The sequence below is a fragment of the Macrobrachium nipponense genome, chromosome 26, assembly GCF_015104395.2.
Source record: "Macrobrachium nipponense isolate FS-2020 chromosome 26, ASM1510439v2, whole genome shotgun sequence".
Classification (NCBI taxonomy): Eukaryota; Metazoa; Arthropoda; class Malacostraca; order Decapoda; family Palaemonidae; genus Macrobrachium; species Macrobrachium nipponense.
The window spans coordinates 44,595,143-44,610,687 of NC_087215.1; the positions used below are offsets into that span (position 1 = coordinate 44,595,143).

General features: G+C 38.4%; 1 protein-coding gene across 1 annotated transcript in view; it reads left to right on the forward strand.

Annotated features, from left to right (window-relative positions):
* The window catches only part of LOC135200241 (E3 ubiquitin-protein ligase RNF10-like), a 156,894-nt gene that overhangs the window by 88,176 nt on the left and 53,173 nt on the right, over positions 1-15,545 (forward strand). Inside the window, exons 8-9 of the mRNA XM_064228690.1 lie at positions 5,355-5,510; positions 5,786-5,923. Of these exons, the coding sequence (XP_064084760.1) occupies positions 5,355-5,510; positions 5,786-5,923 (294 nt within the window). The remainder of the gene's footprint in view (positions 1-5,354; positions 5,511-5,785; positions 5,924-15,545) is intronic.

Here is a 15,545-nt window from a genome sequence, read left to right on the forward strand (position 1 = left end):
CGTTGTCTAACGAGTCCATACATTTGTAGAAATGCCATTCAGACCATAAAGGTTATGCAAATTATATTAACCCTCTTAAGCCGGAGCCCTAAAAATCAAAACGTCTCCCGTATGCCGGGCCTGGTTTGGAGTGAGCGCGGAAGTGGAAAAAATAATTTTTTCAAAAAATTACAGCGCGCGTACTTTTGAAGATTAAGAGTTCATTTTTGGCTCCTTTTTTTGTCATTGCCCTGAAGCTTTTAGAATGCAACCATCCAGCAAATGAAAAATAATATCATTATCATATGTAAATAATGCGATATATGGTAGCGAAAAAAAAAAAATTCATACATAATTGTATTCAAATCACGCTGTGCAGAAACGGTCAAAGCTAACCAGTTACTTTTTTTTGCGTTGTATTGTACACTAAATTGCGATCATTTTGATATATAATACATTGTAAAACAATAAAAGTAACACCGGAAAAATATTATCACAAAATGATGTACGAATTCGTAACGCGCGGACGCAAAAAAACTATTTTTTTCAAAAATTCACCGTAATTCTAAATAATGTTCTAGAGACTTCCAATTTGTTTCAAAATTAAGACAAATGATTGAATATTACGATACTGTAAGAGTTTTTAGATTAGAATTGCAGATTTCGACCATTTCGACGAGTTAAATTTGACCGAATGTCGAAATTTTAATATATATATTTTTTCATATGCAGCATATTTCGAAGATGGAAAAAGCTACAACCTTCAATTATTTTTTATTGTATTCTTCATGAATTTGCGCACATTTTGATATATGAAACTCTATAAAAAGGCTAATATGAAAAGGAGCAAATATTAGGATAATGCCATGTACGTATTTCGGAGACTTGCGGCCGCGAATCGGCGCGCGGAGTGAAGGTAAATATATTTTTCAAAAATTCACCATAAATCACAATATTGTTTTAGAGACTTCAAATTTGTTTCAAAATGAAGAAACATGACGGAATATTACTAGGCCGTAAGAGTTTTAGCTTACAATTGCGTTTTTTCAACTATTTCGGTAGAGTCAAATTTGACCGAACGTGGTTTTTTTTGTTTTTTTCTATTATCGTGATTTATATGCAAATATTTCGAAAAAGAGAAAAGCTACAACCTTCAATCATTTTTAGTTGTATTCTACATGAAATTGCGCACATTTTCATATATAAAACTTTATGAAACAGCTAATTTTAAATGGTGCAAACATTTCGACAATCGCACAAAAAAATTCTGATTTTTTCAGAGAGTTACCGCGCGAACGTAATTCATAAATTCACCATAAATCAAAATATTGTGCTAGAGACTTCCAAGTCATTGCAAAATGAAGGTAAATGATTGAATATTACTAGAATATAAGAGTTTTAGCTTACAATTGCGTTTTTCGACCATTTCGGTAGAGTCAAAGCTGACCGAAAGTTGAAATTTTTGCACTTAACGTTATTTATATGAAAATATTTCAAAACTGATAAAAGCTACAACCATGGGTTGTCTTTTGTTGTATTGTGCATGAAATTGCGCACATTTCCATATATAAAACTTTATGTAACGGCAAATTTAAAAGGGTGCAAACATTAGGACAATCGCACGAAAAAATTTATCGGAAGAGTTATCGCACGAACGTAAGGAAAAAGTTTTTTCATAAATTCACCATAAATCAAAATATTGTGCTAGAGACGTCCAATTTGTTGCAAAATGAAGGCAAATGATTGAATATTACTATAATATAAGAATTTTAGCTTACAATTGCGTTTCTCGACCATTTCTGTAGAGTCAAAGTTGACCGAAGGTTGAAATTTTTGCACTTATCGTTATTTATATGAAAATATTTCAAAATTGATAAAAGCTACAATCATGAGTATTTTTTAGTTGTATTGTGCATGAAATTGCGCACATTTTCATATATAATACTTCATGTAAAGGATAATTTAAAATGGTGCAATAATTATGTCAAAGTGACGAAATAATTTCCGAGATGTGTCACTGATACTTTTTAGTGCGATAAGAAAGAAATTCGCGCTTGCGCGCCTGCGTAGCGATTGTAAACAAAACAACGCCTTGATCCGTGAACTCCCAGCATCCCCCAAGGCGCGTGATACAAAAGTTTTCGGCTGGTAGGCTATAAGTATTTTTTTCCTCCGCGAATTTTTTAAAAAATTTTTAAAAAAAACTTTTTTGAGCCGACGTATGATACGTCCAATCGGCATACGGGAGACATTTTGACTCGACGTTTAATACGTCCAATCGGCGTAAGAGGGTTAACAAATTTTATGGAGAGTTATTACGTAGGTATTAGGGTAAAATATATGCCTCTGACGCTGTTCTATGCCGAAAATATCGAGTTACATAAGTGCAAATTTAGCTATGGATGTGTCGATTCATAAATGTTCATGCTTTTGTTTAAAATGTGTATGAAAATGTATTACTGAAGGCATTTTTATTTCTGTACAGAAATATGATACAAAGGCAGCTTTTGAAACTGCCCTTCACGTTATCAAATACGACTTTTTTTTCATGTTCTTTCTTGTAAGCCGCCGCCTGGCGCTCTTCCGAAAATATCGATGTAAAAAAAGTGCAAATTAGCGATCGATATGTCGATTTTATAAATGTTTATGCTTTTATGTTTAAAATGTGTATGAAAATGTATTACGAATAGGGTATTTTTATTTCTGTGCAGAAATATAATAAATAAGCAGCTTTTGAAACTCCCCTTCAAGTTATCAACTACGTTGTTTTTTTTTCAAGTTCGTTCTTGTATGCCGCCGTCTGCCGCTCTTCCGAAAATATCGAGTTACATAAGTGCAAATTTAGCTATGGATGTGTCGATTCATAAATGTTCATGCTTTTGTTTAAAACGTGTATGAAAATGTATTACGTGAAAGGCATTTTTATTTCTGTACAGAAATATGATACAAAGGCAGCTTTTGAAACTGCCCTTCACGTTATCAAATACGATATTTTTTCATGTTCTTTCTTGTAAGCCCGCCGCCTGGCGCTCTTCCGAAAATATCGATTTAAAAAAAGAAGTGCAATTAGCAATCGATGTGTGGATTTTATAAATGTTTATGCTTTTATGTTTAAAATGTGTATGAAAATGTATTACGAATAGGGTATTTTTATTTCTGTGCAGAAATATGATAAAAAGGCAGCTTTTGAAACTCCCCTTCAAGCTATCAACTACGTTGTTTTTTTTCAAGTTCGTTCTTGTCTGCCGCTCTACCGAAAATATCGAGATAAAAAGAGTGCAAATTTAGCGATCGATGTGTCGATTTTTCAAATGTTTATGCTTTTATGTTTAAAATGTGTATGAAAATATATTACGTAAAGGTATTTTCATTTTTGTACAGAAATAAGATACAAATTAAGGCAGCCTTTGTAACTACGCTCCACGTTGTCAGGGGATGGTTTTTCATGTTCGTTCTTGTCCGCCAGTTCCGAAAAATGCATTGTGTTATTTTATTAATTATGCATCTTTTCCATAAATCCTTTAAAAAGTTATACATTATTTCACTGTATCCAAGAATATTGTATGTATCTCAATATTATTGTATATTAAAATTACTACGGCCAAAACTTAAGCCCGTATTCCGCGGAGCGGCCAATGTTGTGGTTTGAAATCAGCTGATGAATACGAGTTTGTTTCACCATAACACAATTCTGAGCGAATGCTCTTGCTTCTAGTTAGCATAAACGAATATCTATATACTTGACTATATGAGACAAAGTTATTTTCCTTATACAGCGTGTTTTTAGGTGGAAATATTTATTGAATATGTCTCGTTGTGAATGTGAACTACTATTTTTTTCGTTAACAGATTACGTTGGCGGCATGTTTATTGCGTAAAAAATGACGTGATTCCGTTCGCAATAATCCTTTATATCATCGTAATACGAACTTTACGTTATTTATCTTATATCGGCGTGAAACCAACAGTAAAATGTGTTCTTTCAAGCACAGTAGTTTTGATTAAAATGATTTTATCCCAATTTTACCTACAGTTGTGTGTGATGGCAGACGTTTACTGCAGTTTTATCCTTGTTGCCGATGTACGATAATAGTCATTAGCAGCTTGAACAGTTTTCTCAGCTTCAGTTATAACTAGGTTTTAAACAAATTAACGGTATATTTTCCCGATTGATCTTTATCTATATTGATCTCTGATCTATAGCGAATAAAGTTATTACATTAAGATATCTCAGTTCTATTCTATACATAACGCCATTTATAACAAATACGGCAATGTTGCACTGTAGTACGATGATCGAAATACAAGCCAAACAGATGTTATCCAGTTCGGTTGTACTTAGAAAAAAAAAAAAAAAAAAAAGGTCTTTTCTCGTTCGGTTGTTCATGGCTGTACACGTTCACGCAACGAGTATAACGTTAAAACCATACTTTCATCATTCTCTTTTGCTGTTATTGAACTTATGTAACTAGAAGATGGATAAAGTTAGGCCATTGTAATTTGATCTCTCATAAAATCGGACTATCGTAAGACTAATGATCATAACCTGAACACTACAGCTACCCGTACACTGTATAAACTTTATTATATCTTTACATACTCTAGACACCCACATGTACTGTACAGTAAATTCTATAGTACTGTACTGCATAAATATAATTTTACTTATTGCGCCGTTGTGGGATTACGGCGCCTTTGACGTCAATGGTCTAGAGTTTCGAAAGAAGGTGTGCGGCGGCCGTAGGCTTTAACATCGCTCAACGTCGAAAATCGCTTGGCGTCGGTGGCCAGGAACGGAACCCCTGCCGCTAACCGAGGGCCGCCTGTATTAGGTACTCAATTAGTATAAGTTTTTTGAGGCTCTAAATTTTGTGGTTTTATTGAATGTTTTTTGTTGGAAATTATCTTTTTTTATGATGTACGGAGCAACCTTTTGTTCCAACATAAAAAAAAAAAAAAATCCAAAATTTAAACGCAATTGACCCCTTGGGTATTGGATAAGGGATTGTGAACTTGTATGCATTTCCATTTGTAGCAAGTTTAATTTGCAGTTCTATGTGATGTGCTCACCTTTTGATATGAAAATCTAAGCCCTAGTGTGAAAATTAAGTTTTGTCAGTGGTATGTTATAATATAAAATAATTTTGTCTGGTATGGTTAGAATATCCTCAAAAATATTTCCTATGAAAACTAGTACCAAAATAAAAATAATAAATTTTAAACATTCGGCTAGATGTGGCTGACCATTTACGTTGCAATATAAATAATTCAGTTTTGAAAGTTTAATTTTGTTTGACTTTTTGAGCTAGCAAGTTTGACACCAGTGGTTAATATGTATTATGGGAAATATTTAATTTTGTCCAATTTATTCCCAGGGTCCAAAAAATGCTCCCAAGTCAACTTTCTTCTTTTACCAAGCAAGTAATGGAGCTCAGATCTATTTGCATTCATTAAATGTGAAAATGCTTGTCCAAGAATATGGATCATTGGAGAACTGCCCCCCAATAATCAAAGCAAAGGTGCTAGAGAAAGTGAGTATATTGTTTAATAATTTGATCTCACAGCAGGATACTTAGATAAAATATCCATTAGATAGGATTATTGTTGTGTGTATATACAGTATAATATTGGAATTTTCTATATTTGAAGAGATGTGTTCTAAAACAGTGGGTATTATAATATTTAGATAACCCAATTTGATAATTAAGTTTAAATTTAAATCCTTGTCTGATGTTCATTACCACATAGACTGAATTTGATTAGTAAGCTTATAAAATTATCATCTTCGATGTTTAAATTATTTCAGGAAACCACAACTATGACAGAGGAGCTAAGGAATCGTTTGCGGTACTTGAGACATCTGCCAGTTGCATGCTGCTTTGATGTCGTAGAAGTAACACTGGGTCAGCCACTATTATCAAAGCTCACTGAATCAATGTTTCAGGTACAATTTTCTTTCTCTTATGACCAAGCTTGTGTAGTCTCACAACCCTCATTCCAGGAATGAGTCATTTGATGCCTTTAAAAAAAAAAAAAAATTTTTTTTTGGTTGAATGGTAGTAATCCCTTGTTTATCTGTCAGCAGTGATATCTGGATGTTTGGCACCACCACAATATAGAGGCAGTCCCCGGGTTACTTTGGACTCGACTTACCAATCTTGCAGTGCTTTTTAAATATTATTCATAAAAAAATGGATTCAGGGTACAACATATGTCCTAAAATGGTCTTTTCAGTCTTACGGCGCTGTAAGCAACAACAGACTGGAACTGGTTTTATAATTATATATATAAAAAAAGTGCTATTCAACATTATTATGAAGTGCTGTATATGAAAACAATTTGTAGAGTATTGTTAACATGAAAACTCCTAAATAATGTTTTGAATAAAGAATAATATATTGTGTAAATTGGAATTAAAAAAATTTTTTGAGCAGATTTATACTTACAGCCAATAACAGAGAGAGAGAGAGAGAGAGAGAGAGAGAGAGAGACCATTGAATGGCAACATCATATATCTGACCATCGAGTGAAATTATGAATTATTTCTGAGACAAAGAGAATGATATTGGAGAAAGAGAGAGAGTAACTCATAGACTCAGGCTCCTTCTCCTCCGCCAAAGAGAGTGAAATGGAAAGATTATTTTAGTATTTCTGTAAAATATTTTCACATATAATTTTTGTAATTACAGTTATTATTATTGTTAATTTTTGTAATTACAGTCATTATTATCGTTATTATCATTATTATTATTATTATCGTTTGAAAATATTAATAAACATTATTCATACGTGTACCATAAAAATCTCTCATCTCATGAGAGAGAGAGAGAGAGAGAGAGAGAAGAGAGAGACGAGAAGAGAGGAGAGAGAGACGAGAGAGAGAGTAGAGAGAGATGAGAGGGACGAGAGAGAGAGAGAGAGAGAGAGAGAGAGAGAGAGAGAGAGAGAGAGAGAGAGAAATACTCCCTCCCCTCCTGTCACATTACTTTATATATTTGACAACATTTGGACCTCAGCTTAGACCTGGAATTTGAAAGAAAGATGCATGAAGAATGGGATTTCCGTCATTCTTACATAATTTTTAAAATTTCTAAACTAAAATCTTACTAATTCACTGTAGTATTTTCTTTAATGAGTTGATTGCTGTTTACATTATTATTGATATTTGAGAATTAGTAAGTCATTTATTTATCATACAAAAAACTTACAACTCTGTAAGAGAGAGAGAGAATTGTTTTTGTTGTTATGTGATATCATTTAATCTTATTAAACTTTCTATGTAAGAGAGAGAGAGAATTGTTTTTGTTGTTATGTGATATCATTTAATCTTATTAAACTTTCTAATAGAGTATTGATTAATATTAATATTTAAAAATTAGTAAATCATTTTTGTTTCACAAAAATTTAGTTAGGCATGAAAATAACTTCAAAATACACTAATTAGTGGTTATTTATCATCGGAAAACCCCGCGAATAGGCGAATTCCCCGCAAATAATGGGTAGATATGGTCCAGAGAGATCCGTGAGTACGCAAATCCGGAGAACACGAATAAGGAGGCCCCACTGTATATTGAAAAGCGCCTTAACCTCGGAACGTCTTAAGCCGGGGACTGCTTGTAAACAAAGCCTGAAGCGATAATGCTAACAAAATTTTTAGGTTGGTTTATTGACAAATTTTGTTCATCGTTTGCATAACACTGTGAACCACAATGTCTGTATGAATGATTCTGGATAGGATCAAGTAAGTTGCACACACTGTTTTCCATTGGCTTATATGTAGATAAACATATCTTGAAACTATTGCTAAAAGAAATTTACAGACTGGCTCATGGACAATTTTGTTCATCGCTGGTATTTCACTGTTTGAGAAATTGTAAATAAAGCCCATAGAAAGTGTAAAACAAGTTTATTCAAAATAATTGTCACCCACTAAAGTATCCCATTCTCTCTAGCGGTAGTGTCATAGAGGAAATGGCTTATAATGATATAGGGATAATTGGCTCTAGATATTCCTGATTGCCTCAAGTTTCTCGAGTCCAAAAATATTTTTCTTCTGCAGTTTCTTGAAATTTACTTTTTTTTCAAAACTAAATGCTCAGATCTCCAAGAATACTGAAAAAGACTTGTGTTTATGCAGTATTAGTTGTAGAATATGTGGTAAAAATTTGAACCAAAGCCCAGTCATTTACTTTATAATGGGGCATTATAGCATCAGCACTCCTCATAAATGCAAAATTTAAGTAACATATAAATCGAGAATTACAAGAGTTACAAGGATTAGGATGTTTCATAGACTTATTAATCCATCCTAGGAGATGGAGATTTTTGTTCATCATTGGGATCTTCTTCCGTTTTGAAGAGAAGACAAAGGAAATGCCCTGGAGTCAGTAGCTTTCCGTGTTCAAGATTCCTAACTTTGGTGTCGACGGATCCTCATCCAACGTGTAGTAGGTGCAGAGAAAATCTATGTACAATTACTAATCCTTGTTCAGTTTGTCGCGGTTGGCCGGTGGAACAGTGGAGGAAGTTTGATGAGAAAGGCCAGTACAAAAGAAAGGAGACGGCGCCATCTTTGGATGACCAAGCGTTGCCGGCTTCTTTTGTATCGGGAATACATCAGACTGCTCCATATGTTTCGCCACCTGCTTTTGATTTGTCCCATACTCCTTCGGTTTCTCCTAGCGATTCGTTATCGGAAACTCCAGGAGGGGTTTGGGTAATTTTATACATAATTACGCTCCGTAATTATGTATAGAGAGGGGGGGAGCATCGCCATCTTTGTTCCAGGTGGCAGCTCCCGACGCGCAGAGAATGGAAGGTACGTGGGCAGTGCTAGGCCTACCAGGCGTACCAACCTTGGAGGGTTTGCTGTCGCACTATATGGCGTCATGATTTCAGCAGAGTCTGGCAGCGCTGAATGTTCCTCATCCCCCGGCCTTGCTCTTTGTGGGAAATAATGCCGTGGCTATACCAACAACTTCAATGTTTACGGCAATGCAGAACGTTGGAGGTAGTTTTGCTGCATACGCAGGGATGCTGCCAGCAGCAGCCGCCCAGTCTCTCCCTACAAGATTGGTGATTGTCACAACCGGCGTCATACACCGACATTGCAGACGCGATGACGTTACAGCCTATTGCTTCTCGATCTACTTCACTGCCTCCGGAACCAAATACACTTTCTGGCTTGGTGGTACACACAGTAATGAAGAAATTACAGGATCTAGAGCAGAAAATTGCTAAGAAAGGCAAAAAGAAAAGGCGTGATTCTTCGTCGTCTTCGTCTTCTTCCTCTAGCTCGGCGTGACGTCACGGCGTGTACCAGTCAAGCGTTGGGGGATACGGGATTTCATGACTGATCCTCGAGCCAAGAGGAGAAGAGTGAATTCTTCTTCATCTTCGGGCCAGGACTGTCAGCAAGAAAGTCAAGAAGTCAGTGACTGGTAAGTTCAAAGCTAGCGGACGAAGCCGTTTACAAGAGTCTGAACGAGCGAGAGCGTCGACGGTCGCTGGGCTAGCAGCTGACGCGGAGTTGCCAGTAGGGACTACAAAGAGTTAAGAGAGACTACAATGCCATTGGTGAAATCAACATTGGCGTTTCAAATACGGAGAAAGGATGAAAGGCTCCCATTAAAAGAACGAAGAATAGAGTTGGAAACCTAGTCTGATACGTTGGTGGAAGGTGTTGTCCGCCTAGATGAGGGATCAAGGCCGAATTCTCCGACGGTCATTGGAGACAATATCAATCGTCATAGAGAGGAAATTAGCTCGGTTTCGAGAGCGCCTTCATCTTGAAGGTACTATAGGCAAGATTCTCGCTCTAGCTCTGCGAGCAGAGAAGGAGTGAGGCGGTCTCGTTCTCCTGCTGACTATTTGGGATTGAGCTGTCTGCGGCTATGAGAGATCAGAGAGCTGCGGCCATAGGGGCAGACTGTCAAGAAGCACCCGGACGTTTGTCAGAGGATAGGAGTGAGATAGTGTCTCCTGTGGCTGAGCACAGTATGCTAGAACTGGAGAAAGGAGAAAACCAAGAGTTTCTGGCTTCATTTTCAATAACCTTTCGGGGAGCACAGAAACACCTGCCAGTAAGCTTCCTCCGGGGATTGACATGGTGTTTGGGTTGAAAAAGGATACCAAGGTGTCGTATGAATTGCCTTGTGCAGGTCATGTAGAGTCCATTTTACAACACGTAAACGCACGGATTGCGGGAAGGGATAATTCCTGAAGATTAAATAGATCATTTTAGTTTATCCCTCCAGTGATGAAACATAGGAAATATTGTACGACACCGACGGTTCCTTTGCTATCTAGACAAATTAACCCAAATGTGGTAAGGTTAAGGCCTGGATTAACCTTAGATAAAGTTAAAATGGAATGCCCTTTGATGACTTGCCAGGAGGCTGCTACATTAGAAGTAATGGCTTCTTCTATCTTTCAGACTGCTTCTTGGTAGGATCTTTGGTCAACAGCAGTGGCAAAAATTGTATCCTCAGAAGTGACAAGAAAAGTAGTGGATGAATCAATGTTCATTAGATTACTACAATCAGGTTCCAAAGCAATTGCGTACTTGACAAATTTAAGTGCCAATGTTTGGGCTAGACTAAGCCGGACTGTTGATTTGGATTCCCTGCTAGCAATGAGGAATGGGGATATCTTAGTCGCAATTGCTGTTGCCAGAGGCCATACTGGAAGAGGCTATAGATAGAAGAAGGATGGACACTAACGATAGATTGGTACAGCAGGCAGTTAGAAAAATATCTAACAGTCAAGCTAACCCTGTGGAGGTAAGGCAGCAGCAAATACCTCGAAAGAAGCCAGTGAGACATAACATCCCTAATAGAGCAACAAGACCCTCTTCCCCAAAGAAGTTAGCTCATCAGCCCTTTCACAATAGAAATAACAGAGGAAGGGGGATTAAGGGAAGAGGGAGAGGCTCAAGACGATAGGATGGGCGCCTCTCATCACTCAGCCACACCAGTGGGGGGTTGCCTGGCGAATCACTGGAAGGTGTGGCAGGAACTGGGAGCAGAGCAGTGGGTGGTGGATGTTCTCAGGGTCGGGTATTTGATTCCGTTCGAAGTAACCCTACCCCTGATAGAACAGTCATTACCTCACCTCGCGTATGCTCAGGGACCTCAGAAGGGTTTTATTCTGCAAGAGGAAGTGAAGAAGATGATGGAAAAAGGGGCTGTGGAACAAGTATCCATTCCGTCAAAGGGCTTTTACAGCAGGATTTTCCTGGTACCCAAAGCCAACGGGGAGTGGAGGACAGTAATAGACCTGTCAACATTGAATCTGTTTATAAGAAAAACCAGATTCAAAATGGAAACTCCAAAGACGGTTCTACAAGCAGTCAGGATCAAGGACTTTATGCTGACAATCGACTTGAAGGACGCATACTTTCAGATCCCAGTCCATCAGTCTTCCAGGAAGTTTCTCCGCTTCAGTCTTGCAGAGAAAGTTTTCGAGTTCAAAGTCCTGTGCTTCGGATTGACAACGTCTCCTCAAGTTTTTACAAGAGTGTTTACTCTCATGTCGACATGGCCACATGCTCAGGGGATCAGGCTAATAAGATATTACTCGGGGACAAGGCGACCCTTCTGCAGTTGTGTCACAGCTTAGGTATTGTGATAAATCAGAAGTCGCAGTTGGATCCAAGTCAACGGCTGGTGTATCTGGGAATGGTTATAGACACAATAAAAGCCAAGAGAAATGCAAACAAGTGGTGAATGCCTTTCTGGAAAAACAAACTCAGTTAGCAAGTCAGTGGCAGGAAGTACTGGGAATTCTAACTTCCTTGGAGAAGCTAGTACCACAAGGGAGGCTACACCTTCAATCTCTACAATGGAGGATGGAGTTTTGGTCACCAATAGTAGATCACCTGGGTGAAGGACAACAATCTGACAGTGGGTGTTCCACTTCAGCAACCCTCCCCGGATCTCTTGCTGTTCTCAGATGCGACACTCAAAGGTTGGGGAGCCCATATGGAGGAGCTGATGGTTTCAGCAAAATGGAGTGACGAGGACAGAGAACTCCATATAAACGTGCTGGAGTTGAAAGCGGAGTTTCTAGCACCACAGGAATTCAGGGAGAGGGTGAAGGGGCAATCAGTGGTATTGATGTCAGACAACACCACAGTAGTAGCTTACATAAACAAACAAGGAGGTCTAGTTTCTCAACAGTTACATGTGATGACAGTTCAACTGCATCAGTGGGCTGAAGAGAACCTAGTAGACATCAGGGTCAGATATATTCCGGGAAAAAGAAACATAGTGGCCGACAAGCTGAGCCGCAGGGATCAGATCCTGGGAATGGAATGGTCCTTGCACCAACAGATAGTGGACAGGATGCTCATGTTGTGGGAAAGGCTGATCATAGACCTATTCGCAACCAGGTACAACAAAAAGTTGGAAGTGTATTGTTCGGTAGTCCCAGATGTAGAGGCAGTAGCAGAAGATGCGCTACAACACCCATGGGACAATCTGGACGTTTATGCATTTCCTCCATTTTGTCTAATCCATCAGGTTCTGAACAGGGTAATGCAGTCTCAGAATGACTCTGGTAGCTCCTTTATGGCTGAAGGCAGAATGGTTTCCAGACCTCTTGGAACTCCTAATAGACGTGCCGAGAGAGTTACCCCCATGGAACAACCTTCTATGTCAACCGCACATGGAGAGGTAACACCAGTCGGTGAAGTCCCTATCACTTCACGGGTGGAGACAGTCAAGTATCTCCTGCGAGCGAGAGGGTTTTCACAAAAAGCAGCAACGCAGATGGCAGGATATATCAGAAAGTCATCTGCAGCGGTATACCAAGGAAAATGGTCAGCATACTGTGATTGGTGTCGTAGAGGGAACTTGTCTCCACTCAGTACCACTATTCAGCGATGAGCAGACTTTCTGATATATCTCAGGACGGAAAGGCATATGTCTGTATCTGCTGTGAAGGGGTGCAGGGCTGCTCTAGCCTCTGTCTTACGCATGGAAGGTGTGGACATTTTGTCTTCATGGGAGTTGGCCATGTTGATGAAGAGTTTTGAGCAGTCATGTTTGCCAGAGGAACTAAAAGCCCCAGATTGGGATTTGACCATGGTACTGAGTAGTCTGACTAAACCCCCCTACGAACCACTAAGCCAGTCCACAGATAGGAGCCTGACCCTTATTGGCCCTAGCTTCAACCAAAAGGGTGGGGGAACTACATGGCCTGTCATATATCGTAAAGCATTCGAGAGGTTGGAAGTCAATGGTATTTGAGTTTGTTCCAGAATTCGTGGCCAAAACTCAAAACCCATCAATAGTGGACGGCAGATTCGACTCCCTTTTCCATACCTTCTCTGGCAGAATTCATAGACAATGACAAAGAAGATTTGCTTCTGTGTCCAGTCAGGGTAATAAGAGAGTACTTAAGAAGGACAAGGCACCTCATGCCGGGGTGCCGGAGGTTGTTCATAAGTACAAGACGGAACAAAAAGGAAGTGTCGAGGAATACAATATCTTTTTGGCTAAGAGAAACAATCAGGAATGCCTACATGACAGAAGACAGGGGGTCAAATAGCTAGGAGAGGGCTAGAGTTCATGACATCAGAGGCTTGAGTGCTTCTTTTGCATTCAAGAAGAATATGTCTATGGAGAGAATTCTGAAAGCTGGTGTGGAAACGCCAAACAACTTTCACTTCCTTTTATTTAAAAGACTTTGCCTTGGGTCCAGTGGTGGCGGCCCAGCAAGTCGTGTAGCTCATCCAGTACCCCTGGTGGGTCAGTTTGTGTCTAGTCTAAGATGAAGGTATGAAAGTAGAATGAATGGAATGACTGGTCTTTTTTCTTTACTACTTTCTTTTTACTCCTTTACCTATGGACAGTATGAAGGAGAGTACTATCATAAGCTGGAACGGACTAGATGCAGGTGAGGTGGTCAGCCATACTGTAAAGTTATTTTAGAGTATAGTATACTTTTCAGTAGCAACACACTCCTCTCGGTAACAGGGAAGAGAGGGGTGATAGTAGATCCAGATATAAGGGACAAGAGTGGTTTATGAGAATGGAAGGTTCTCTATTTTCCATAGTTTATAAACCATGGCATGGTACCAGCACCCAGTGAGGGAAACCAATAGATTCTCTTATATCTTTGGTTCAAGGGTTTATAGTCCATTCTTTTGGAATACTCCTGATGTTCGGAAATGGATAAAGGTGGCAAACTCCCAGTCAGTTATGGAGACTTGCCTCCCTCCAATAAGTAAGTCTATCTTAATGTTAAGACCGAAGGTTTATTCCGTATATGAACAAATGACAAATTTGTAACTAATTTGTATTTTTCATAACTAACAAACCTGAGGTCTTAACAGTTAAAGGCCCACCTCGAACCACCCCTCTAGCAGTCTAAATTGGGTTAGAAGTGTAACTGGTGGGTCACGGGACGCCTAGAGCACTCTGGGTAATACATGCCCCATGACCTGGTATAGATGCCAATAGTCCCCGGATCTCACAAGTTTGATTTTAATTCTACTTTAATTCTACCGGTTTCCAGCTTGGTGCTAGTAAATCCTAATGTTAAGACCTCAGGTTTGTTAGTCATGAAAAATACAAATTAGTTTCACATTTTTCACTTTTACCAAGTTACTTTTTTATAATAAGCAGACTCGGTTAATGATGGTCTGGTTTTATGGCACTTATCTAGTGCCATATAATTGGCAATTTATGGCACCAAAGCAGGCCGAGTTTTGATTATTGGCCCCATAATAGGCGTAACATTCCTAACAGAGGCGCCAGTAACCAGATATCAGCGCCATCAATCACCAAGTTTCAGACAAGGGGGTTTTCACTTATGGGCACCCCACCAAGAACGGAACCCCCAACCAATAATGGGACTGCCTGCAAACAATTTTATTTAATTTTGTAAAATTATAATTACACCTCGCACAATAGCAAAACAGATAAGAACTAAAATGAGTAACAAATTCTGAGTGCTATGTTAGTTGTAAGATATTAACGTAAATTTAATGTGATTGAAGATGCAGTCACTTTTTTGGATTATACATGATTTTTTCTAATATTTTTTTGCACTTTTACTTGCAAAATTACAATTATAATTGGAGATGCAGTAACTTTTTTGGATTATACATGATTTTTTCTAATATTTTTATGCACTTTTACTTGCAAAATTACAATTATAATTGAACCACATTACCATAAAAGATAAGAACTAAAACCAACAGATTTCCTGGGTATATTTATGAGGAAATCAATGAAAAGATGTCTTGGGAGGAAGAAAAACACAACATGCTTCCTCAAAGTCTTAAGATCACAGCTAGGTCATGAGCTGCCTACTTTGTTGATCTGAGCCAGTCTAAAAGTTGAGATTAGGAATTGGCTATAGAAGTAATAGAACATCTTTCCCACCCGATTCCCCCAAATTGATAGCTCTTAATATTGAGGCTGACCATAGGTGAATCTTTTCACCTCCCAAAACCTGTTAGTATTGCTACTCATATAAGGTATCCATCCATGAGGGGTTAAGGAATTGTTTGTTAGCCTTTTGTTAAAACCATCTCCCTTCATATTAGGTATCCATCC